Below are 26,609 nucleotides of genomic sequence, written 5' to 3' on the forward strand. Positions count from 1 at the left end.
GTTACACGTACTTGGAGGGTCGCGCTCTGTCAGGTCGGAAAATCGTAAAGTTTCTCACACGATTCTGGATATTAGCGCTCGGGTAGACTGGTTGGCTGTAACGATGGTGCTGAAGGTAGTCTTTGACGAAAAGAACGAAGGCGAAGGAATGTACAGGACGCTATTTTCAAAGAAAATCAACGGTCGACTTTACACTCGTAAAAGTTTGGAATATCGGGGAACCCTGTCGAAATGAAAAAAAAAAAAAAAAAAAAAAAAAAAAAAAAAAAAAAAAAAAAAAAAAAAAAAAAAAAAAAAAAAAAAAAAAAAAAGATTTTATACCATCTATTTGTTTTCTCTGTTAAACTTCCGAAAACGACCTTGTTAAATCCTGTACCGTTATGACTTCTTGTTTTTCATTTCCTGATTTTCGAAAATCTCTAGCACTTCAGAATCTACTTATAATTCATCAGTCTGTTCAGTAACCAACGTCACTTTCTCAAATTTTGAAAATTTTTCTAAACCAAGTTCTGCAGTGAATCAACCTTTTTTTTTCGGTCAGCTTGTTTTAACTTTCATCGTCGACGAGCACCGATCAACATCTTCCTGAAACAGTTTGTTCGATCTTCAGACTCAATGACAATTCGAATAAAGCGATAACCATGCTGCAGTCGGAACTTCGGTAAAATCTGATATGAATTTTTGAGTTAGGTAAGAGAGGAAAGGACCCGTAGGAAACAAGATCTTGGCTCCCCGTAAATAACAGCACTGCCGAGCATATCCTGAGCAAGTCATTTCCTTTGAGTCGCAAGTCGATTTGGGCCGTGTTACGTACAGTTTGGTAAATCGGTAGACTTTTACGTTTAACGTAACGCGAAAAGGTGCACACGGGGTTTTAGTACCCTTAAAATTTTACATGCCTTCGGCGAAACGTTCCTTCTCTATTTCTCTGTTACTTTTTTTCTCTCTTTTCTTCCTTTATTTTCTTCCTTATATCGGTCTCTTGTCGGTTCACAGTATACGAGCTATAGAATTCTCATGACTCGAAGAAAGATCGTTTTATCGTTCGTTCTTTGGTTCGGAGCTAAGTACGCTCCGTGAATATTCGCTTGAAGGTTCCGTAGCTGCCTGGCGACGAATTTTCAATGATTGATTCTAAAGGCACCTCACGATTTCTGGCAGCTGGAATTGATTGGCAATTTTACGCACAGTCGTACTCACGAGAACGAACTGACTTCGATTTCACCTGGGACGTGTCCAATTAACGTTCTACCTGGGATAACTAATGACATATCACTTTGTAACGAGTTATAATTTATTTCGTTTAATTGATGCCGCTTATAGTCGCTACATGGAAATTACATTAATCGAGTTACATAAGCGTTTGTTGGTTTCACGGTTTACCTTGAATAATCTTTTTTTTTTTTTTATTTTATTGCTTTGGTATGACACTCAATTGTAACGTCTTGATCATTGTGCGGCATGTAGAGAGTAATTTTTTTTTAATTTCGTCTCGTGGAATCACGCATATATGTATAAATAAAAAAAAGGGAGGATTTTGTCTTTCGGCTTTTTCTGTTTTCAGTATTTCTATATGACTTCACGTACTCTAAACTCCTCGCAGTTGTTCGTACGTCACTGGCACATGTTACACGATGTTATATTATTCGTACGTGCTATGCTCATTTCGCCTCTCCCAACCAGCACTCGTTTCACGAATTCAGCTTCTGAGACTCGTCGAAATTCGCATTTTTATGCGGCTTTCGCAGTTTTACTTCACCGCCTAGTTCACGTTTGCGTTTTCTAGTGCAATTTATATTGTATCTGTGAAACGCGACTGGGAGAATTTTTGAAAATTTTTATACACACGTACTTGTCCTCACCGACAGTTTTATCATGCAGCAGCTGTTTCCCTTTTTTTTTTGGTATGGATAACGTAAATCTAATTTTTCATATCTCTGCTGTCCCGAGGTACAGTCAACTATTTTGGACTTGCGTACAATACGCTATGCGGTCTCGTAATACGTAACTCCAGGAAGTCTAAGTACCCAGATGAAATCTGCAGTGGAATTTATGGTACGGCAACCTTGTTCCCTTATTATTTATACATGCATAGGTAGTTCAACTTGGGCGTTTGTTCAGCAAGTACTACCTGACCTACTCAATATTCCTGGTCGTGTGCGTGACATTTGTCAGGAACCATTAGGAAATCTCAAAAGTTAGTTTTTAACTGGTATTCATACATTCAGACTCGCTCATGAGTCTGGTGTGAATTTGCAAATTTATAAAAAAAAAAAAAATTAAAAAAAAGTGATCGATTATCATTCAAAGAGATCGAGGAATGATTTCTGGCCGTTCGAACGCAAGGGTTTGATTTATTTGGGACGTCTAGCCATAGCTAGAACTAGTTGCACAATTAGGAAGGATGGACAGGCACGCGAATCCCGAACTAGTTTCGAACTCATCAAACTTGGTTCATGTGCTCGTAACAACAAGTGAGATTTCGTTGATAAGCAGTAAGCATTCGGTACGTAGAAAAGCAGTTCGGGACACGTTTGTGAATTTTCCAAGTGGTACCAATCAGTCAGTCAACTTATTGGAATACACGTAATAGAATTTAATATAGAGAACAGGTACCCTCGTCTTCCTGCCTAATCCACCTTCCGCTTGGTGCAATCTCGAAATCGTAGGAAGTTCATCCACCCAAAGGAAATACTATCCTTTTTCCTTTTCTTTATTTTGTTTTTTAAATGAGGGTCTAGTGGGCTCTTGACGTGCCGCGTGTCATGGACGTTCGAAGATGCATGTCCGACTGCACGTAGATTTAAATCGATGGGCTCGAGCTGGAATAATCTCGCGTGCCTCGGATACATTAGAAAGTCAGCATTGTTTCTATCTCACGATGTATCAGTCCCATGGGATGCGTCCGAATGCTAATGGGTTGACCCTTTTAGAAATTCAACCCTCGTACCTTGTAATTCATTCCCGTCTGTATCCTCATAGGCACTCTGTACCATCCGAATCATAGCGCTTGAAGATGTATTTGTCTACGCAGCGGTTACGATACCGGATTAAGCCGTGCCCAGATGAAGGTCCCGTAACACGATTACTCAGCGGATCAGAAGGAGGGTCCGTGTCAGGACGGTCACTCTAGGACGTTGTTAATAGCCCAGAGACTTCCCCTACGTGGGAAACAAGGTACCCGTGGCTGGGATTTTCAGACGAGTTTTAGTATTCCTACGATTTTATCGTAGGAATATGTACCACGTAGGCATTGGACTCTTCGAAATTTCCTAGATGGACGCTCCTAGCCAGCGTAGTGCTTCTCTGCTTCCGTAAAAGCTTTTTACTCGATAATCGTCTACAAGTGGGTTAATGACTGCCTAATAGCTCCTTCGGGCGTTGGCGAAAATCTTGGCAGTTTTCAAGATAGAAACAAAAGAGCTTCCGTGCTCTAAACGATCCACCAAGAAATACCCAAGTTTGTTACACGTTATTTCCAGGTTCACGTTCGAGTCTGGTTATCTGTAATGGGATTGGGATGTGAAAGATTAATTTTTTTTTTTTTCGATCTCCTACGGATTCTTCAGATTCTTCGCACTTGGCATTACTTTATCGCGGTCCTTTCTTCCTTTGTCTCTCTTATTTTCTTTACTAGCTTTCGGGTCCTCGTGTGCAGCTTTTATTTTCGGGCGTCAATAAAAAGCTCGGCAGTCGGATTCTGCGTATAGTTGAGAGATGCTGGATCACCGTGGACCCGCTCGCGCTCAATGATTTGTTGCTGGTCGATTAAGGGGACACGCATTTTTTATAATATTATACCGCACGCCTAATAACGCGTATCCATTAAAGTAACAACCTTCTATGAAAGCAATTTAGTATTCGTTTAAAATACACTCTGCCGCAGGGGGCTATTGCAGTAATGCCGTTTGCATATTAATTTTCTACTGTATCCGATGCAACCGCCGCCTGCGCTGCACTTGCACGGAAATTCGCCACGCGTACGATTCCGTGGCTGGTGGGCGGGACTAAATGTATACATATGTATTACGTATAGCGAACGAACGAGCTGAGAGTTTAAAGGATACAAAAATTACAGAGATATATCCTTCGTGATTAACGTTTCTTGTGAATAGGATAAGAAGACCAAAAACAAGTGGGACGTTCGTTTCTCCTGACGCAAATTGGCAGACGCTCACTCGGACTGAGAGATCTTGAAAAATGAATCAGGATTTAGCCGCGATAGAATTTTTACAAAATTTAATCGTAACGCAACGGGATTACGTCACTCTTGTCCCACCTATGTATAATATTGTCACTACGACGTGGGAAACGCGTCCTTCCCGTGAGCGCGGCCAATAAAGCTCAAAGCTCGAAGGGGGTTCTCTGGTTTGACGGTCTGATTTTTAAGCATTTTTTTGGGATTTTTTTTTGTGAGGACCAATCAAGAGATAGAACTTTGGAATTTTTATCATTTATTTATAAGTGTTTCAAGAGTATACGTATAAATTTTTAGCTAAAAATATTGATTAGAACAAAAGTTATAGCGCTCTGAGGACACCTGCCTCGAAAAAATGGACGCTCACTCCCTACACGAAATCAGCTGATTGGCTTATCTGAAACTAAAAAAATCGGGAACGTTTTAATCTGTAAGCTTAAATACACGGAATGGACTATTATGAAAAGAAAATTTTGAAAATTGGACTTTTGACAGACTTCGGAACAAAAAATTTCGAATTTCATGTATTTTTTGTCAACTTTTTGTTAAAAAAAAAAAAATATAAATATTTTAAATTTTGGGGTGGTAATAGACCATTCCGTGCGTCTATATGTGCCGAGTCGACCCTATAAATTTGAAGTGAATCGGCCAAGCCGCTCTCGAGATATGATGGAGGAAAGTTTGAAAAACGTAGTTTTGAGAAAAACGCGTTTGAAGTTTCAAGTACAGTTACAACTATAAAAATCCTAACTTACCATTAATGCGCGCTCAGCTCAGCGCTCCGAACACCTGCCTCTTCTGACTGCTGTATCTTTATAATGGCTTCGAATTTTGAAAAATCACTTTACCACCATATTCTAGACATATTAAGGAAAGAATTTATGGAAAAAAAAGAAAAAACGATTTTTTGAACCCATCAAACCAGAGAACCCCCTCAAGTCGCAGCTATATATACACCGCCTCTAAAGCGTGTAGCGCATATAACAGGCTTGTTCCAAGCATGTTCTAAGCACAATGAAAAGGTAGCTTTACGGTAGAGCAAACGGTACGATATTTCATGGGAATGCACGAAAGTTTTTTGGAAGCTTTCCAGAAGGACGAAAATTACAATACAACCAAACTGGCGGCGGGATTCGCAAAAAGAAGAAAAAAAAGTTTAACGCTGCTCAAAGTACGTGGAAAAGAAACTGCTAAGTGCACTTGGCTGCAAGTAGAGAGATATGTCATGCCCGATATATTTTGGTGAGTTATTTCCGCCAATTTGTCTTGCGACAGGATCATCTGCCGAATTTTATTCCTTAAGCCGGATAAACTCGCGCGCGAGGGGCCTTTTAATTCGAAGTAACGGAGCTTGCTATAATCATTATGGAGAAGTTTGCACCCTTTAAACAAGGGCAAGACGGCTGTTGTACTTGTGTCAATTAGGTGAGAGGGTAACTGCTAGTTAATATTTTGGGTTTTTTTTTTTTTTTTTTAAATAGAAAAAAAATAAAACTGGCGGTACTCACTCATCTTAGTTTTTGTACATACTTTATTTTTTTATATTTGGGAGCTCGAGTCGCCTGATGCTTACGTCGAGTGTATTCTCAGAGTGCTTCTCGGAGCTTTTCGAAGTGCGTATCCGATTGCACCTGCGTTACAGAATTTCTTTGATACAATTTCTTTGAAAGTAGAAGCCGTGCGAGTGTTTCGGCACGTGATACATTGTCTGAGCGAGTGAGGATTCTTCGAGATCAATAATAAACACACTCGAGTTTGCGCTAATGAGCTAAGGAATGGTCCTTTTATTACGAATCTTTCGATTTTCTAATCGACGCAAACTTTGCGTATCGTCGTGCAGGAGCGTCGAAGATTTTAAAAGTCTTCTGATTTCTCGTGGTCCGATCGTCAATAAAGTGTTTCCGCAATAACTCGAGATCGCATCGTACGATACTCTATTAGATGAGAATTCTGGATGCGCCGAAGCCTCGGGGAGCTGGGAACGGTAGGAACGACAGAGGAACCACATGGCCTCGAGGACGAGGCTGAAAAGGAGGCTGGCAAGAATGGCAGAAGTTCTAAAAGTACTGGCTATCAATATTCATCCCTTTCACTCTGGCGACTTTTAATACCGGGGTTAAGGGTGTTTGCGATCGGAGACCAGAGCTTAAAAACTCGAGAGTCGACCTCGTCTCAGCTCCTATGGCGCTCTCCTTGGCCGCACAGAGGAGAGGGATTTACAAACTATAGCGCACGGGAGGTTTGGATGCCGAAGAAGAAGAAGAAGAAGAAAAAGGCACAAGTTCGACGTTTTGGGGTCGCCCTGAGGTTGTCGCTGTGGATTGATACTAAGGGTGGCTGTGTCTGCCCGGTTGCCGCCGTGCTCCGTCTTTAAGGGGCTGGACGGGTAAATAGAGCCTTGCACCCTCAAGTTGGATTGATGGAGAACCGCCCGATCAATCAGTCGACCAAGGGTTTCGTTCTCCTCCTTCCTTGCTCCGGTTCACACGGTCTCTGACTGCTCTTGGCATTTGTATTTCCACGTGCCATCTCCGAATTATCTTACCCTGCTCTTGTTGCCACTCGCTCGCCATTTTCCTGAACAGCCCTGGAGGAAAGTGTTGTGAAAACTCCCAATTGGTTACCGAAGGTGGATAGTGCTTTTCCGTAGTTTCATCCAACTGCCTAAGTGGCTGTGAAAACTAGTTTAAAAATTAGGGAAATTGTGCGCTGTCTTGGTCGCCGTGAAATTGCTGCTTAATGAAAATCGTTACTTGAGATTCGTTTTTGGTTTAATTTTAGTTTTATCTTTTTTTTTTGAGATTGGCTTTTTTTTTTTAGATCTACGGAAGATGGCATGTATGAATTATTCGGTCGTTAAACACTGTGGGGTTTTTTTTTTTTTTTTTTTTTTTTTTTTCCCCCCTTTACGATTGATAACCTTTGTAGATGGGACAAACTTACGGTTTTATCTGTCCTGAATTAATTAACGCTCTCGCTCACGCTGAATGCACTAGTCTTTGAACGATTTCGTTGCTACTCTGCAATCTGTTTTTTTTTTAAATCTTTTATCTACGTTAACTCTTGTTTGTTTTCCATTATCACGCGTGGAGGTGGGTTAGGTACAGATACCCAATGAATAATTTTACAGGAAATCGTTTCAGGGTGTTTTGGCATTACGATAATGGAACGTGGTTTTGGGATTTTGGATCGTGAAAAAAAATTCTATTACTCCACAGCCTTTTGGGTCTAAATTTCTGTTCGTTCTTTCGAGTCGATCCAGCCATATGGAATTTTACGCGTTATTAAAATATTAATTATTCAAACGAAAATGTTTCGTAATTCGTCGGGTGGGCATTTTGTGAAATTTTTCTTTCACCCAATATTATCGTAAGGCATGCAGGCAATTTATCCCATTTGACAAATTAAAGGCAAACAGCACAAGGTGGATGAGTATTATTGAGAAAAACACTTGGTGAAATTTTCAAAATTATTCTTATCAAAAAATATAGGCGGGAAGGCCTGCCTAGCAACGATAACGCAATCATACGAATTCCGAAGTAACTGTGTTTATTCGGACCCACTTTTTCTCTCTGAAAAATCCTCTGGGCGCCCTAGGTAAACTACATAAAATTTACGAGAGGCTCGAATCTATCGCGTAACGCGATTACGCTTTATCGGTCAGTCCTGATTGGCCTTTATCCGCCTGCGTACTTTCCAATAGCAGAATTTTTCGATAGGACGCCAAGGGTGTAAATAGTAGGATCGTAGGTTTATATGCGGCTGATTTTCATGGGACGTCGAGTCAATGGAGAGAGAAAGAAATGAAATTTATTTTCGTTCAGTGCTAGACCCCGTAGACCGATTACGTAAGATAAAACAAAATAAAATAATAAATAAAACAGTTAAGAGTCGAGGCAGGCAGTAGAAAGAAAATCGATATAGAGGCATTTTCCACTGTTGGAAAATGATTGGAAACTGTTTTTCAAAGTATCGGAGCCACGCGCGTGGTATTATTTAATTTCCTCGTTTTTGAAATTAGAGACGCCGTTAGTATCGGCTGTAAAATCATTGCGGGAAAACTCGATGCCTCGCAATTATTATTGGGGCGTTCGCGCGCGCACGGGAATAGCCGCGAGTCGTTTCACGAAATTTGTTACAATCAACAATAACCATTTATCCATATTTCAGCCTTCGATGTGCTATCAGCCAGCGGACAGCCGTTATAAAACACGAAATTGCATTCCGCCATGCAACGCTTTATCATGCAGGCCAAAGTGGAAAGGTCGTGGCGCCTGTACCTGGGCTATCTGCGCTGGTGCAAGCAGGGAACGCTCTGCGAATTATATTTTATCCTATTACAAGCTATATGTGCCTTTTCGAATGGCAGAGCTTTTTTAAAACTCAAAATTGATTGTCGTAGTCTGTGCTTGAGGTGCTCGAAGAATTTTGCCATGTCCGACGAAACGTGAATTTCAAGTGAAAATATTTCTTTGCTTTTACCGTGAAGATTATTTTTTTCGTTACTCTTTAGTAAATCGTAAAAGGGTCTAAGCCGATCTGCCTTCAAGATTCGAGTTCTAATCACTCGGGATTGTAAAGTTGAGTTTTACTTTTTTTTCGTTGTATCTAACCCGAGCATAGTTTTCAGATTCTCCGAGCTCCCGATAAGTTTGGTCTTGAATTTCACAGTGGCGTAGCGGTCGAATTTCGCCGAAAAGCGTCCTCGCGAGTGATGAACGATCTTGCAGGTAACCTCGGAGAGGGCAAAGCGCACTGGTTCGATCGACCGACAGTGCGAAGCTTCCCGAGCTTTGTAAATTCGCGTTGGCGGGAACTTGTTTTGTCGAAGCTTTAATGGTGTTTGGGAGAGAAAAAAAAGTTTGCAACTTTTGACATACTATCTAATGGTCAAAGTTGCTTCTTTCTTCTCAGCGATACTTTAATATTCTTTATCGGCCTGAAGTTTCTCTTTATTTATAAATACATGGACACTCACTTTGTTCCTTTTATTGACTGTTATCGCTGAATAATTCAAAAGCAACTTTACAAGCAGAGCCGAAAGCTTTGCCACTGTTATGTAATTTATTTTAAAATATATTTCAAATGCAATCTCAAGGAGATCGATGAGCTTTTTCACTCTTTTAAAAGTTGCTCGCGAACTGGTAATGGGCTTATGTGCTGGGGATCCATGAGAAATCGTCAAGTCCAGTCCAAAATTGCAAATGGACTTGAACGAAACTTTTCTTACGGATGATAACCGATTAACGTATTTTCTTAGTTTTCCGACCTTCCCTTCCACGTTGCGAAGCTTCTTCAAAGCTTCGTTCATCTTTCATTTCCCGTTGCGCCATAGCAGACCCTCCCGAGCTCCTTATTCTTCGGGATTATTTAAATACGCCGATTTGTATAAAGTCTACCCTCTGTCCTTCACTTTCCCCCAATTCCCCGTTTCCCAGCTAAACGAGTGTCTCGATGAAATATACATTTATGCATCACACTCGGAGCTGCTGACTGCGTATAGACGCGTATAAACATTCGTCTGGGGTATTGACGTACCATTTGATAACATTGGAAAAAGATATTGCGTTAAATTGATCCTTAACAGCTCAGTGGAGCTTTCAGACGATTGAGAAGATCTCGGATGGCTGAGGCAAGATATGGTAAAGTGGATTAACTTTACAAGTTGGAGTTTCTCTCATTTTTATTGCTACTCCATTCGTTGTGGTATGATAATTTGTGAAGATTTTTTTTTTTCTTTTTTTTTCCCCCCCTCTTATAATATTCCTCGTTATAGACTTTAGGTCTTACGGTATACGTGGGACTAGGGAATATTTGGTGGTTTTACAAAAAGCAGAGGTCGGCTCACAGTTTTGTTTTTCATTATGTAGCTTGTAAAGCTTCTTAACCTGATGGAAATTCCTTAAGCTTGCTTTACGAGAGAAGATTCAGAGAAGCAATTTAATGTTACTGACGATTTTTTGTGATCTCTTGAAGAACCATGAGAATTTTTTAAAAATTTCTCTTCGACATGGCAAGGAGCTTTTTTCTTTGAAAATAGAAAGTTCTTGGAAAGTCGCAATTAGTCGTATAGATAATTGACCGAGTTTGCATTTTTCCAAAATATATCGGATGGAACGGTTTTATTCTGCTTGAAATGGAATTTGGATTCGGGTGAAAGGAAGGTATTGAAGATTCTTGAAAAACAGTGGTCTTTATTTCGTTATTTCGTCGTCACATTATTAATATTACATATGTCACACTGGCGGTTAGTATAAACGTAATTGCCTGTGCTTTCGCGACGGCGTGCTTGCGACAGATGGCGAGTGATCACCATTTAAAAGAAAGCAACGGGGTTTCTCCTTTGATCAAGAAAAAAAAAAAAATAAAAAAAAAGAAAAGAAGTAGCCTGGAGCACTTTTTTCTCTCTCAATCTTATTGATCTTTTCACCGAGAACGATTCACAGGTCCATATACCTACACTTCGAATGCTCCTCACCATTTTTATTTCAACGTCGTTCTTGCTTTCCAGTCGGCAAACAATATTTTAGGATGTCACCTCTTTCTGTCTTCGTAATAGCCGCAGAGATAATGCAGGAAAATAAAACGGGAAAGATCGATTATGCGAAATGATATTTATACTCGAGCTCGCATACGTCTGCATACAATATATTTGAAATAAAAGGTAAAATCCGATTACTGTATATTCTAATTTGCAAAATCATTGTTGGAACCACGTTAAAATTAATCACCCTTAATCCCCTCGTAGGACCGCGAGATGGCGTTACCAAGGCACCCCCCCCCTCCCCCGTAATCCTTCATTTCTTAATAATCTCTTTACGGAACACCGCGATTCTTCTTAGAAAATAAGAAACCCTATCTCTTATCGGGAGCGCCCAGAGGATCGGCCCTCATTGCGCAATAATTATAATAATCCCCCGATAACCCTTCGGCCGCTTTTGTCCCTCGTTTAAAGTTAAGGATATCATGTAACAGCTAGACGAATATTGTAATATTTTTCTTCTCCCTTCCTTTTATACGATATATTACAACAATGCAGATCGAAGGTTTTTGTCGTCGTCGCCGACCGCGGTACAAATAATCTTTTTGCACGGCACGGCCATTACCAGCCGACCATCTATATTCCTTTTAAAAGTTTATTTCGCTCGAGAGGAGGGAGTCGCGTAGACGATGCTCGGAAAGATTTACGAAGCTTTACGTAAAAGTTGCGCCAACTCCGTTGCCATTAATTTTACGATTCCTCGCTGGAAATTACGTCTGACGAATCGAATGTCAATTTAGCCCCCTCCCGGCCACTTCTTGAACCTTTATTTTTCATCTCGTTTAATTCACTCCTCGGGTGTTGGTCCCATCTCCCTGTGTAAAAGCTTTGTCCTCTTGCCGCATGTCCCCAATGAGCAGGAACGAATCTGGGTTCTTAAAAAAAATCAAGCTCGCCTCGGTATTGTTTCTAATGCAAAAATCGAGATATTCTAATTCATCGTGACTCCCTGCTCTCGCGATGCATTTGGTCTAAATTTAGTTATCTCGTCGACTCGCCGACTTTCGGCAAGTCACGTTACACGGCAGACGTGCTCGCACTTTATGTACAGTTTATACACTAGTAATTGATATAATTGAAAGTCCCTTAACAAATGAACGGCGGAATTGTCGATAAAGTTCGAATTTATTGGGCTATCAAAGGCAGCAGGACTACGATCCTCGTCATACATCGCGTCGCGGCGCCAGCCGTTTCCCACCGAATTTACCGGAATTGCCGGTTCTCGAAATTGCCCAAATAAAGTAAGATCTCGAATCGGCGTTCGATCAAGCACTATTAAATTTAGCTGCTGCTCCGAAGGAGTCTCGATAATTAAGGCTATCGTGGAATTATCGGATTTTCCTGCTGTTATCGACCTTTCCTTATCCTCCTTGTCCTCGTTCTATATTGTGTATCTACATACAATCAGCATGCCCTCTCACAGTATTTACGTGACGTGGGACTCGTGGAAGTGATTATCGCTTAAATTGTACGGCGCTACGTTAATGACTCTGTAGTAGGATCATTCGGTTAAAGCAGTTTGCTGCTTTCAAGTTTCTCAAATCGATCCCGTTTACCTAATCAGTCCTCTTCATTGTGATTCGCGTTAACAATTCATTCCCTCTCGCATGCTTCTGGTTATCGATATGTAACGAAAATTTAGGTATCGAATGTTGCCGCTGTCTACTCTGAAAATTAATTTATTTTGCCAATTCTTAGCGAATTTCAAAAATATTACAGGAATCGTTTACCAGCGTCAAAGCGAAACGCAAAATTATTCTCATTTGATTCTCCCTCGATTCGACCTTATCGTTTGAGCACATTTTGCCTCGAGTGTAGCTCGTCAAAATCTCTTCGAATTCGCGAAATTCACGTATTCGCTTTTACATAGCAGTCTGCGCAAAAGTGATTTATTGCCAACGTACAATATCATTGAATTAGCTTATTCTTTGGTTCCTCGCAAAAAATACCTTTCAATCCCTGAACTTTTCTTTTCCTTACTTTTTTTTTTTTTCTTATGCAAAATTGTGCTAATCTTCCACTGAGTGCATTTGAACGAAGCTCCAGCAGATACAGCCTTGTCATCGATTTTGCGAGTGACGTTAAAACGTTTTCGACTTGAGTAACTTGAGGATCATGAAAACGTTATGGATCGTACAATACAGGCGTCTCCGTCGCGACGCGAGGCGTCCGCGTTTCACAACCGTCGCTCAAGAAAGAACCTCGTGCAAGGTCCAGAGAGATCGGAGGTCCGTGCGTGCTTGTCACGCTTCTCCTCGAAGATGGCGAAGGTCGAGTCCCACGAGTAGAGGCGAGAACCAAGGTCTTCTCCTTGGGGTTGAGATATAATCGATTTTTCCCTACAATGCTGTTTACGCGTTCCGTGGAATATTACGAAAATAAATGGTTTTTGCCCTCGACTCATCCTCGCAGGCCACACTCGAGCAGATAGGAGGAACTTGGTCGTGATTTATCTCGAGCTCAGAAAGCGCTCAATTAATCGGCCAGAATTTTATCTCGAACGAATCTGCTTTGTAGGAGGCATTAAGAGTTCTCATGAATTCGCACGTCCTTTACACGTGAACACTAACGGCATCGAATGACGGAGAATTTACGCGAAGGTGCCGAGTTGACGTAGCGTCGATTTACACGCTGCGAAATCAAAAGCTCGCACGAAAGCTCCCAATTCAAATTCGGGTCATTATGTATGCAATGGGAATTCCAGCATCTGCATAGACGAGATAGTATCCGATGACGATAGTGGCACGAGGATATAAAAGCTTCGCGGAAGCTCATGCGAAATAACGAATGTTTCACTTTTGCCTCGGCAGTTTGTCATAGCTACGTCACAGCCTCCGCTACGTGGACCGTGTCGCAGGACCGGCCACGTGGCTTTCTCGCGTGATTCAATAAAGCACGGACTCGAGCATCGCTGAACTTGTAAGTGCTTCTTTGGCCAACGTAAGGTACACTACGTAGACATTCCGTTGGGAGCTATAAAGCAAGTTAGGATAGCGAAGTGTTCCGCAAGCAGACCTTGTGCTTTTCCTCGAGCGTTTTGCCAGTGCGATAGAGGAAGACACGTGCCCACACGTACCGCACGCGCATTGGTATAGACCTCCGGTACGTTCTCTCTCAATTTTTCTTATTTCTCCTGGAGTGCCGCGCAAGCTCGCGTATCTCGGAAAAAGCTCGCGAGACACGCTCGAGGAGAAAAGTCGGCGGGAATAAATTGATTGACCTAGCTTGCTTATAGATTTTCTCATTCTGTCCGTGGTACGGTCCTTGCCGCTTGAATAAAGCTCGAAAAGCACACGGGAGGAAATATCAAAGTTAGCACAATGGAGTTGTATTCGCAAGCTTTGACCTTCTCTCAAGCGCAAGTTCCATGCTCCTGCGAAAGCTTCCCGCGGTCCGACAATATCCTCGTTAATGGGAGTTTTTGCTCCGATTGAACCTACAGTGCTCCGAAGTCGAGAAGAAGTCTAGCCGCTAACCCTTGACGCTATTATTTATGTACTGATAAATTAAAGAATTCGTCCTGTTTGCTGTTTTTCGTGGGACATTTACACGAGATAGATCTGTGCTTGTAATGTTTGAAGTTCGTCGCACGTAAATACTCGAGGCTGAGAATTGCAAATGATGTATTGCGCGCGGCTTCTCTTCCCTGCTACTGAATGGACAATACGAAAGACGGGACGTGCAGGAAAGGTCTCTCTCTCTCTCTCTCTCTCTCTCTCTCTCTCCCCCTCTCTCTCCCCCTCTCCCTCTCTCTCTTTTCTTCTTCTCCGGTAGCCATTTTTGATGTGACGCTTTGACGCCGTTCTCCACTCTCAATGATATAAAAAGTCCGCATTGTCCTAAGCACTCCCGGACGCGAGGCAGTTCATTTAATTCTCGTTAGGTTGCTCGCACGTTCGTTCGTTCGTATCGTCTCGAGCACTTCTATTTAATGCGCGCCATTGTCGGTTCTTCATCTCGGCACCAGGCAGGATAAAACAAATCCCAGGAACACGAGTAGCATCACGCTGCTGGTGTCAGCGCCGCGACGCCTGCTGGCAACGCCGTGATGCAGCTCCGCTAGACTTTCTCCTGAAACAAAGAGACACACTCAAGCACTCTTCATCCATTGCATCCCTTACTCCCCTTGCTCCCCTTACTCCCCCTTGCTCCCCATACTCCCCTTACTCTGCTACTCTCAACTGGCACTCCCGGACGACTATCCCTTTGATGGACCATTTCAGTAGGCCGGTAGGCTGTTTTGTAAACTGGTCCATACTCGAGATGATGGGGTGAAAGACAATTTCATTGTGCTAGTATAAACTCTGACCGGATCGTGTTACGTAACAATTATAGTATTTTTGTCCTAGTTTCTCATGTCTCAATTTCTCTCTTTTATTTTCATAGCGTCGCCTCTCGTCTGTTTTATACAATATTTTTACTCTTTTTAGTTGGGCAATCGGATTCTGTACGGACTAGGGCAATTGCAAGGGTAGACGTTAGCAAGAGTCAATCGTCGATCGCGAATCGAACGGATTTATACAAGTGGCCGAATAATGCATTTCCAATTTGAAATTGTTCCGCTGTCTTTAAGAGGGAGGTCTTTCGGCGATGAACGATTTTAACATTTTATTTGAGACGAACAGTACGACACGACTTGGCATTCTTCTTGCCAAGGTAGCTAAAAGTTGCCGTTGCCGTTGAATCGCCTTTCTTTCGCGGATTTATTAACCCCTGCGAACTCGGCCTTTTATCTTCCTGTCATCCCGTCTGGGTCGGCGAACTCCAGGACCACGGTGCTTCGCCTCCTAACTTTCAACAAAGGCCGATTTTCCTTGGCGTTACCCATTGTGGCACGCACAGTCTTTGGCTAACTCTTGTTTCACGCCATATGCATATTTTGTATTCTGTACTTGGTGCTTTTACAAAGCTCTTCGCCATAGAGCTTTTCCCGTGATATGCTATGCCTTATCGTCTTTACCTTCTTTTCTTTTTTTTTTTTAATAATTTTTTTTTCCCTCCTACAATCGGTTCTCCCTATTGTGCAATAAACAAGGCAGCTTTTCAACTACTTGTTACACGATGGGAAGGGCACAGCATCCCTCCTCGTCCATCCACTCACCATTTAAAACGTGCACGTGGACCGTGGCAGGCTGATCTGGCATTGTTGTCAGTAGACACGTGTAGTTTCCGCTATCCGACGGTCCGACCCTTGCCACGCTAAGGGTGGAATTAGCCCCCACTTCCATCAGGTCCGTTTTTACGCTGAAACATAAAATTTGTATTGTTCAACCAGCCTGGTAGTACTCGCACTGCTTTTTCAGACGTAATAAATGGATTTTCAAATTGTTCACCAGAAACAGCTCTCGGCTTCTTGCAAGCTCCAGGAGCAAGAAGTAACGAGTGGGAAAATTAAGCTCCGCTCCATAGGCACTGTTTCTTTGGTTTGTAACTCGTATCAGAAATTTACGTATGTTTGGCTGATTTGTGCAGCGATGCCCCCTATACCTGCACCATGGAAAAAGCTTGCTGGCCAATGGCACGAAAGCGCAACACACCGTGGAACTTTAATTGAAAAAGTTTTTCCCACAATTTGTCCATTCATTATATCCAACTGGATGCTGGGAGACAGTCGTATACTCGAACAAACAGCATTTGCATTTGTTGTCCGTGTGTCGCCGACGAAACTCCATGGAAACCAGGCAATGTTTGCATTCGTATTGTTACCATGCCTCGCGTACTTACTGCTCCTGGCTGCTTAGCCATGAGCCTATTTATCTGTATATTAAAATAACGAGGCTACGTGTCACGGCTTTTAATTTCTATCTGGTCAATTTCTGCTTTATTTTTTTTTTTTATTTTTTCCCAGCTATCACTGACTTGCACCGTTACTCGAAGCCATAAGACTCGTTTTGTACCGTGGTGTTTTTTCTATCTATGTATTATTTATCTTTTTCTCCGGATCCACAGACGAATTTACAAATTGTGGGAAAATTCTTATTCCCCTCGTATTTACTCGGATAAGAAACTGATTAATTGGTATAGTAATTAGTAATCGGAATGCAATTTGGCCGTGTGATTTTATGAAACTTTCTGTGCATCTTTCGTGCTTACGTAGGTACTATTAATTATTCTTGTACTATAGGAGTCAGAAAGCACTTTTGAAGTAATGTCAAACTTTGATTCCACATTCCCTCGTTTTAGATAAGATGCGATTTTACGAAGACGGAAAGAAATTTTCAAGTATATATCTAACGGTGCTAAAGCAAAAACGAATTCCTGGTTATCGAACTTTGAATGTTGAAATGGTTCGGGAAACTTTCACTGGCTCAGGGGACACGATGGTTTTTCCTGTATGTTCGCCGAGGGTGTCATTTGCGTCTCTTTAAAATTTTCTCACTTTCTAACCTCCGACCCGTATCACTGTAGCAGAACCGTAATTGTCCGGGGAAAATACTTTGAATATTTGTAGCTCTAGCCAGGACGGTGCTTTTTTTCCTAGCAATCTTGTATAGCCAAGTGAGATGAATTTTGCGCGAGGCACCAATGCAATGAAGAGTAGGAAACCACGTCTGATTCTTGGACCAGCGATTCATGACTTTCTCATGAAATTTTAATTATTCCTTGTTAGGAGGCCAGTAGCCTCGTTGCTTGCAATTTTCTTTCAAATTTCTTCGTCCTTGGTAATCGCTCAGACTAAGGAGAGAATAACGTCCACGTTTAAAAATGGGACAATTATTCTGAAAGTCGTATCCAAGACGTCGTTCCGCTTGATTTCCTCGGTTCGTTTGACTCCATCGTATTCACCCGTATAATTTTTCCTTAGCGAATAGAAAATACCAGAGACTCCTTGGCTGTTAAATGAAAATAAAGGGAGGGGAAAAAAAATGTAGGAACGTAAATAGACGAGACGATCTTTTTTTTAACGTTTCAATGTACACGTCTCCGGGGTACCAGTTGAATCTTCCAAGGTATACTGAGAAGATAGTCTGTTGAATTTTCTTTAAATCGTCAAACACTCTGCATTATTTTTTTTCAAACCTCTCGCCGATCAATATTCGTAACGAAGCAAATTAAAAAATTCGTAAAGCGAAGGATGTGATACTCGAAAAATATATTCGCTGTACTATTTTTTTTTGTCGGTCGGCTGATCAAACGTAAAGCGAAACAGAGAGCAAACTTGCAATCGCACACACGTGCGTAGATACACGACTTATCAATTCGCTTTCGAATATAATAACACTGATACTGTAATTTTCTTGTAAAACGACCCGAAACTCACTCGAAATTCTCCATAAACCGCATTTTCCAATATCGATTTTCTACCTCAAAGCAGCCATGAAACTTTGACACGAGCCAATGAAGGTGTTGGGTGTGTCTGTTTTCAGTGTTAATATGTACTCCGAGTATTAAGTCTCATACGACGTGTACACGTATAAATTTCCGTTGTAATCTTACTTAGTGGCGCCGCCATCTAAAATGCTAACTGTACTCCGAAACATAGGGAAATCATATCAGCGAGAACTCTCGTCGAGTTCGCTCTCAGCCTCCGTCTTATTTTGGTGTTCTCAACGTGCCACCCTGCCAAATCTCCCATTCCCCTTATTAAGTCATTTCCCATCCAGAGTCCAATTGTTGATACTAGATTATAACTTTAAAGTGGCTGCTACAATTTGATCGTGTTTCATTAAACTGCCACTGGCGTCGCCACGCGTTCCATACAAACCCACTACACACCATTAAGATGAATTGTGCTTGGTTATTCCTATTGGATTTGGTATTATTGCCTCAGCGAATTAATTACGTTGGTTTGTTTGGCACGGTTGCGTTGTTTGCTATTTTCACCCATATCGATATTACGCTTTGGACGTTTGCGTTGATACTTCACCGAGAGGGTTCTTGGTTGTACAGAGTCGGAAAGTTTTGCGAAAGTTTAAATAATTTTGCAAATTATATTGGGCCATAGCAGTTTCGAGACTTAATTATTATTCGAGGTTAATTATTTAGTCACTCAAATTGTAGCACGCTGTAGTATGTGGCTGCCGTTTGGATTTTGAGTTTTTCTATTATCTTATAATTCTGATTCTACCCATTGTTGAAAGTATCCAGTTGAAAATATATTATGTATGAGTGTTCAGAAGATAATCGACGGACGTTAAAGTGAATTTTTTTTTTTTTAATAATTAGAAAAATACTGATTTTATTAGCGAACCTGCTGGATGCTGTCGAATCGATAAAACTCTTTATTAACCTAATAACTTGTATAACCGGCTTGGCTGTGTTGTTATTATACCCCGCTATTTGAGTTCCCACGTATTTTTCTTTTGTTTTAATTTCTTTCCTGCTGCAATATTGTCCTTGAGAATCCTATGGGAGGTGCACTTTCTCATCGTTTACAGTTGCCTTTTTAGTTGGTAAAATGCTTGAAGTGTAGTTTGTGATTTTTTATTACCAACTCGACCCATTTACCAAGTAGGATATTTCGTCGGCATAGAGTCTCTCTTTATAGGCTCTATGGACACGTAAACAAAAGGAAAAAAAAAAAAATAGTTCGACATAGTATTGCCAATGGAGTTATCTCCAAGTAGAACATGAAGCAATATCATTATGAATTGGGATAGTATTAACTTCCGTAAGTAGTCTCAGTCAGGATTAATTCTGCATGCCGAACAACTTTCCTATTCGATGAATTGCGTTAAATTCCAAAATTGAGTTCGGTGACGTGAAATAAATAAAATCTAGGTGAACTGATGAGCGCATCCCTGATTGGAAATTAGATAGAAGATTTATTTATAAATAATCCTTGAAATTCGCGTTTGCCAATTTTACTTTCAACGACATTATAAGCCGTTACATTTTCTGTAATAGGACTATAGGCCAAGCGGTAACGGCGGTTCTCGAAATCCAGCTACTACGGCTACTACGTTATCCCACGGTTGGGTAGCAGCATCATGGACCAGCGAACCATGTACACCAGATGGCGTAACTAGTGCTTATTATTGTACAGAAAATGACTTTATAATGGGGTGGAAAGTCAAAGAAAACTTGGACCAGCATGGATGTTGAACCGTTTGTATATTCCGCAGCTGAATCAACTCCTGCCAGTGAGCGCTGCCGTAGGAATTGATTCGCGGTGGAGAGGAAAATACGTTACGATAGCTGCTCACCTTATACCACCCCTTGTGGTATCGTAGTTTAAAGTTCTGTTATCGTGTAGCCACTGCACCACACTGTACTGCATTTGCATAGCTATGTGTTTGATGACGCACAGTAATTCGATTGTGCTGTCGGCTTCATAATATTTGTCCCTCAGCGGTTCGCCCATGGCGTCGACTATTTGTACGGATGGCGCTGAAACAGAGATAGACCAAAAAATGACGCGATAAATAGAATATTAGGAAAATTACACTTTTTTCTTTACCTACGTAAATTCTTCTATGAAATTTCACCTGGTCCAAAGCTTTTCTCAGTATCACGTGAAATTCTATAAAGTTTTCTGGCTCACGCGAAATCCTTGCTGACTTCAAAATGTCTTACTCAACAGACCCCGTTACTATTTTTTTTTTTTATATATATATATATAGCATATTCCTTTTCTTCTACGAGCACGTTAGAGGACTTCGTTTCTACGTGCATACATATGTATACACGACTTTATGTATATATATATATATAATATAAGTCCGCAGGCGTATAGACTTTAGCCGGCTCGTCGACTCCAGGAAAGTTTCACTATCCAATCCTGACTATTTTCGTCCTTTTTCACTAGCAGCAACCAAGCAAGCAAGGAAAACCACCCCTAGCAAGCGACTCCTTTCGAATCCATAGCTAGTCCGTGCTAACGTGAATTCTTTCCTAGCCGGTAAGGGTTTTCCGATATTGATTTTGTCTCGCTAAACATGGAATAAAACTCGTCCAGCTTGGAATACGTGGTGGTCGCTCGACTACTGTTGTTCACCAGGTTGGATTTCTGGCGCAGAAACGAGAGAAGGTCAATTTCCCGTGTGACTAACTTAACGCCGTGTAATTCACGGAGCCTCTGCGTGATTGGCTATCACCTCATTCTCGTTATATTCATTTATTCTTAAGCGTCTGTCTAGTGCCGTTGAAAAAATTTCAGTGGGCACTGACTATGGTACTGACCAAGCACACGTGCTCTACATACTTATCGTTATGACCACCGAGTTAAGGTTACTCTTACGCCACATGAATTTTTTAAAGGGCTTTCAGTTCCTTTAAGCTCTGCTTATGTCATGTACAATTCTTTTGATGCTTTTTTCCCCTTCTATTGTGCTGTATCGAGGACTCTTTTAAATTTATTTATGGTTTTATAGCTTGGAGGCAAATTGTTGTTGGGTCAATAAAAACGAGAGAGAGGATTGGCTTTTTCTTGGAAGCAGGAATTTTTCAAAAATATGGAAAAAAATCAACTTATTGGCCCACGGTAGGTCTGGGTCGTGTAATCGATCGGTGATACCTTCTTATATACTTGAATTTAGATTTAAAATCGCAGTTGTATGTTGCTTTTGCGAAAATCCATTTTCGTGAAAATTTATGGACTCGGAATTGACCGAACTTGTCAAATCTTTCTCTCATCTTTTTCTTTTTTTTTTTTTTGATATTCTTATTTTTTCTTTCGCTATCTCCCATCGTCCCCCTTATCTTCCTTTTACTCTGCTCTTCTTCTCGGAGTTCACGTCCCGTATCCGTCTGTTGTGTTTGTCACTTTTTCATCACCATAAAAATTCCTCAAATATATCCGTTTACTCATAAATATTTAACATACAACTTTGCTCTGGCTCTCTACTTCTTCCTTCACATTCTATTCCCACTCGATCTTCTGTTCCCTATTCTCGTACTCAATCCTGTAGCACGGCTCGACCCAAAGTTTTCTATCGAGCACATCAGGTTATAGACGTACCACGTGTTTCCTGTATTTATTCCGAGCATCCGATAATGACGAATTTCTTTGAACGTAATGGATTCCCATTAGTGAGAAAAATTAGAATTATTATTATGCGGCTTTTGAAAATTTATAAGTTACGGGCAAGTTTTACGTACGAATGAGAAATTTTAAGAAACTTCCTAAAGAGCGGTATTCCCACCTTTTTTTTTTAGAAGCTTCGACTTCACTTTCCTCACCTTCAATTCTTCCGGTATCATTTTCCTACGGATCAAAGGGACGAATATTGGTAAACTATCCTTGTGCACACTTGAGTGATGTGATCTCAACTCTGGGATTCTTCTAGAGATGGATGAGGGTTCCTCCACCCTGCTTTATCCTAACGTGCTTCGTTATTTCCACCCGTTCTGAAACGTCTCAGTGAGCTCGAATGAAATTGTCCTGAGCAAACCTGACCTCGGTTCTTGGAGCTCTCGGGCTGATATCGAATGAAAGGAGAAAGGGGGGTGTCCCTTTACTTCCCCTTTCGAGGCTTCTCTGACGTACGTGGACGTTTGCTGCGTGGCTTCGCCGTACAAGGAAATACAAAATTCATATATTTCGTCTGGGGAATAATTAAGTCGATTTTGAAAATTTTTTATTAGTTAAATTAATACACGATGTATATTCGCGGAATTTTCATTGATCGACAAAAGCCATTCGTTCTCGATGCTTCGTGGTATCGTGTCCCTTTGAATTACGTGATAAGAGAGCAACGTTCTACGTGGGCGAAATATATTGATATTTGACAAACTGTGTCTGGTAGAAAACATTTTTTTACGTATTTCCAAGAGAAAATATTCAATTTGAAGCAGTCATAAAGTATGGGACAGGAGAACTTTTTTTTTATATTTCTTCAAATCGCCTTACCTCTTTCAAGATCTATTGGACTCCATGGCGATATGACGGACATTGAAATTTTCGGAAACATTGAACCGTGAAAATCCTATGAATAAACGCACTCGTAGGAGTCCACATCGAAAGTCAAATTTACCGCGAGAAAAACTTGAAATTTGTTTGACCGAGAAAGGACCAAGTCCGCTGAATGAGTTTCCGATAGATTGAACGAATTTCCGTTTCTCCCTGATCCCGCAAGGTTACCACTTTCGGATGACAAGGGTCAGCGAAAGTTTAAGGGAGTTTCTTGCGACTCGATTGAACCATGAACCATGAACCATGAACCATGTATAGTATATACTATTTGCCAATGCTGGTTACATGGGATATACGTATATATGTATATTCCTTCATTTTCATCAGACTCAGAATCCTGGACCATAATTCATTCTTCTGGAGTTTATTCACTCGCTATCATAAATAGACTGAAGAAGAGGGATGTCGGCCGTTTCAAGAAAACGAACGTGCGTCCGCGCTCAGCTGCTTAATGCTTAAGAAACTCTTTTTCCCAATGTGGATGGGAGCAGTTTAGCTCAGTCCGGAATTGGCTCCTTGCCCATGTAGATGAATATATCTTCGCGTCGGACAGTAAGATTATTTTCACCGGTATAATCCGATAAATGATACTCTTTTTCTGGTAACTAGGTAAAACTTGGATTGTCCTTCCATGCGGATTTCATTCCATAATTACTTGGTAGAGTCGAATCCCCGAAATTTTATAGTTATTTTCTTTTTTACCCAAGCCACAACGTTTTTTCGGGATTTTCCTTCAACCGCCCTTTTCTCCTTTCTTCGTTCCGCTCAATTCGATTTCTTTAATTTGTTCAATGGCCACAGTGACTAACTTTTTATTGCCTATCTAGACTTCCTCGAGCTGCAATTAGGGTTAAAGCAGTCGTAACGTGGCGTCGAACGAGGCGTCGTTACGGCGTCTCTGCGTCCTCCTCTCAGCGACATTAGGCGCAAAGGTATAAAAAAGTGAGGGCCAGACATTTTTCCCGGAAATCAACCGGAAACCCTTGAACTTTCATATCGCCAAAACAGTTTGACATGCTCAATTTAGAATTTCGAGCCATTTTCACTCTCGGGCATTTTCCTTATCGCATCGTTACACCATTCCAAGATCATATAATTTAGCACTAATCGACGGACTTTAATCTCATCTGCTTCTTGCTACATGGGAAAATGAAGTCCTTTCAGAATTCCTCTCTCGTAACCATGCCCAGAAGCGAATAACGCCTAACAGCTTGGAATAGCTCTAACGAGCATTTGGTCTGTTTACCTATTTAAGTAATCTGCCCTTAGGTTTCCTATCACTGGAAGGTAATTTCCTTGATACCTCGTAAGACTCTTAAATCTCTTAAACACACACTGTACACAATCCCCATAGCAGAAGACAACTCCATTAAACACACCGTAAGATCAAATGCGAATTAAAAAATATTCCGAATCCCAGCTGGCTGATCGGCATCAATTTTCTTTCTTAATTTCGTCCAGAGCAACAAGTGCTTACCGTTTATGTGCAGGTTGACGTGTATGAATTTAGGGGGATGCGTGCTAATCTGACACTCGTACTGTCCTTCGTCACTGCTGTTGACGTCTTTGATTTGTAGCCGCCAGTTGTCGGGATACTGAAATTCCAAAGTGTACCTCGAATCCCCAGTGTACGTCTGTTGAGCAAATGTCAACAGGCTCATCTTTTCACCGTCTTCCTGTCTGCGTAACCAGGAGACCTGAAACCAAAAGTTGCGCTCTCAATCCGCACGGTTGGTCAATCGTCTTTCAGAATACGAAAGGACCTTTTTCGATCTTGAGTGTCTTTAGAAGGCGTTGAACAACGTACGGTAGACGGTAAGAAGGATTTTAGAAATTCGTCATGACTATTTTTGAATTTTTTTTTTTTTTATTTTTTTTATTAACACCGTCTTCAACACCCCGAAACGAGAGACTCTCGGCAAGTCGTATCAACCTGAGAAGCATGTCGTAACTTCTACAAAACTAGAGAGAACATACCGCAAGGAACTTACTTGACATGTAGCACGCTTAAGTTTAACTTCCTGCTCGAGCTGTTAAATCGGATTTTCCTCCTCGCGGACTTCATCTAATCTACAGTTTTTTTCTTTTTTTTTTTTTTCATTGGTTTACGGCTTGGCGAGCCTGATGGCTAATTGTGCCATTTTTTCCCCCAACGTTTTTACCCTCTTCTACCCTTGTCGTACGTTCTTCCCTATTTGTTATCTCTTGCACGATTTGGCACTTCCTTCCGGTGGAGACTATATGTACTTTACGATATGTTCTAACGTGTCACGCTCCTGTGCGTAATGTACTTTGTCGTTACGTATCGTGATGCGTGATGCAGTAGAATTAGGTACTCGGTTGTCCTGACTCGGTCGATCGTGTAACTTTGGTGTAAGAAAAAATGGATTGTTTAGTTTTCTCGTAACAGGTAGACGTGAAATGTCAAAAATGAATTGTCAATACAGAATAAAGTCAGTAATGTTTTTTCATTGTCGTTGACGTTTATCGTCGTGAAGAATTTCGAAATTCTTCGTTAGTAAGTTTTTACTTGACAGTCGGGTAGGTCGTATTTATTTTATCGGATTTCAACAAATTGGACATCCCTTAGGGAACTGGATACGCGTAATCCGATAGATAATAAAGGACCAATTAACAGAAGGACTGAGAAGAAATCGGAGCGCACTCCGAGTGGCTGCGTTTCGCATTTCGTAGTTTTCTCGTAAATTCGTGAAATTCAATAAAACGTTCTCGCGTAATCGCCAGCGTTCGCGAAAATGCATATTTCCCACTTATAAATTCACACCACGCGGCTTTATATGCGTCCCAGTGAATTTGGTCGCTCTAAGCAGACACCGGTTAGTTAATGGGACGAGTTTCAGGATAATACTTTAGCCTTTGGTGCTTTTGTATTTTCCTCTTCCGCGCCTACGTATGGGAAACGTCTGCCTTTCGCATTTTTATCTCAAACTTTTTTATTTCGTCCCCTCTCGGATTACCTCGCATTTCCAGACTCCTGCGCTCCAACGCGGAGCTTATACCCTTGTTAATCCGATTTCGTAAACTTGACGTCGTCGCTAACGTTTAATTGCAATTTTATGCGCCAACAACGCGCATCCAGATGGAATAATTAGTCTTGAAATTCTCGCGAGATTTTTCCCATCACACTCGGAGTACTTTACGCGCGACCAGCGAAGCCGTTAAAGCTCCATTAGCAATCGTTGCTGCTTTCCGATACGTCCTTTCGGATCCATCGGCGAAGCCTCGTACATTATTCAACGACACGTAATTGTTAACGACTCCTCGTTCGAGTAACCACGATAAATAAAAGTTCCCGCCTGATTTTAGTTTTCGGATCGCGAGAGTACGAGAGACACGCCAAAAACATAATTAAACAAAATTAGCCCGGGAAGCTCCAGCGGCGCTTCAGGAAAAAAATCTAAATATTCACATGCCGACACTTGATGCACTCCCCATAGGGCATTTCCTTAAAACGTAATTTCAGTAGCTTCAACCGAGCTGCCATTAGAAACTATCCAAAATACGTCCACCTCATCGTGCGCTTCGCATATGAATATATTATTTAGAATCTACATACGACACGCGTAGACTCACAGTTTTGTCCTGAAGTAAAGATATTCTGCAGTCCAATTTGACGGTCGCTCCAGCCTGTACAGTTATGTTCTGACTTTCACCTTCGAAATATGGACCCCATCGATGATCATGATAATGCTGATGCTTGTTCACGGTACTGTGTACGTCGAATATGTAGTTGAGCATTGGCGCGTCTGTAGGATTGGACCGTTTGGAGGTTGTCGTGGAAGAACGGGTGGTGGGTCGTTCGGTGGTCAGTGGTGTCTCTGAAAAAGAGAAGGAACGGCTATGAGAAATTTTGAAAAAAAAAAAAAAAAAAAAAAAAAAACACGCAGGCAAATTTTAATTATTTTTCATCCTGTCTCAGTAAATAATGATCGAGTTTCTACCAGGATGTCGCGTAAGCTTCCGAGTCGACACTCTGTACACTTTCTCGCATCGTG

General features: G+C 41.3%; 1 protein-coding gene across 1 annotated transcript in view; it reads right to left on the bottom strand.

Moving 5' to 3' along the window:
• Positions 1 to 12,660: 12,660 nt before the first annotated feature.
• Positions 12,661 to 26,609, bottom strand: part of LOC107273985 — a gene marked incomplete at its 5' end in the record, with an annotated part of 100,014 nt that continues 86,065 nt past the window's right edge. The window contains 5 exons of the mRNA XM_015752697.2: positions 12,661 to 14,810; positions 15,841 to 15,983; positions 19,886 to 20,069; positions 24,071 to 24,290; positions 26,188 to 26,432. Of these exons, the coding sequence (XP_015608183.1) occupies positions 14,692 to 14,810; positions 15,841 to 15,983; positions 19,886 to 20,069; positions 24,071 to 24,290; positions 26,188 to 26,432 (911 nt within the window). The remainder of the gene's footprint in view (positions 14,811 to 15,840; positions 15,984 to 19,885; positions 20,070 to 24,070; positions 24,291 to 26,187; positions 26,433 to 26,609) is intronic.

Source organism: Cephus cinctus, unplaced genomic scaffold (assembly GCF_000341935.2).
Source record: "Cephus cinctus unplaced genomic scaffold, Ccin1 Ccin1_scaffold1922, whole genome shotgun sequence".
NCBI lineage: Eukaryota > Metazoa > Arthropoda > Insecta > Hymenoptera > Cephidae > Cephus > Cephus cinctus.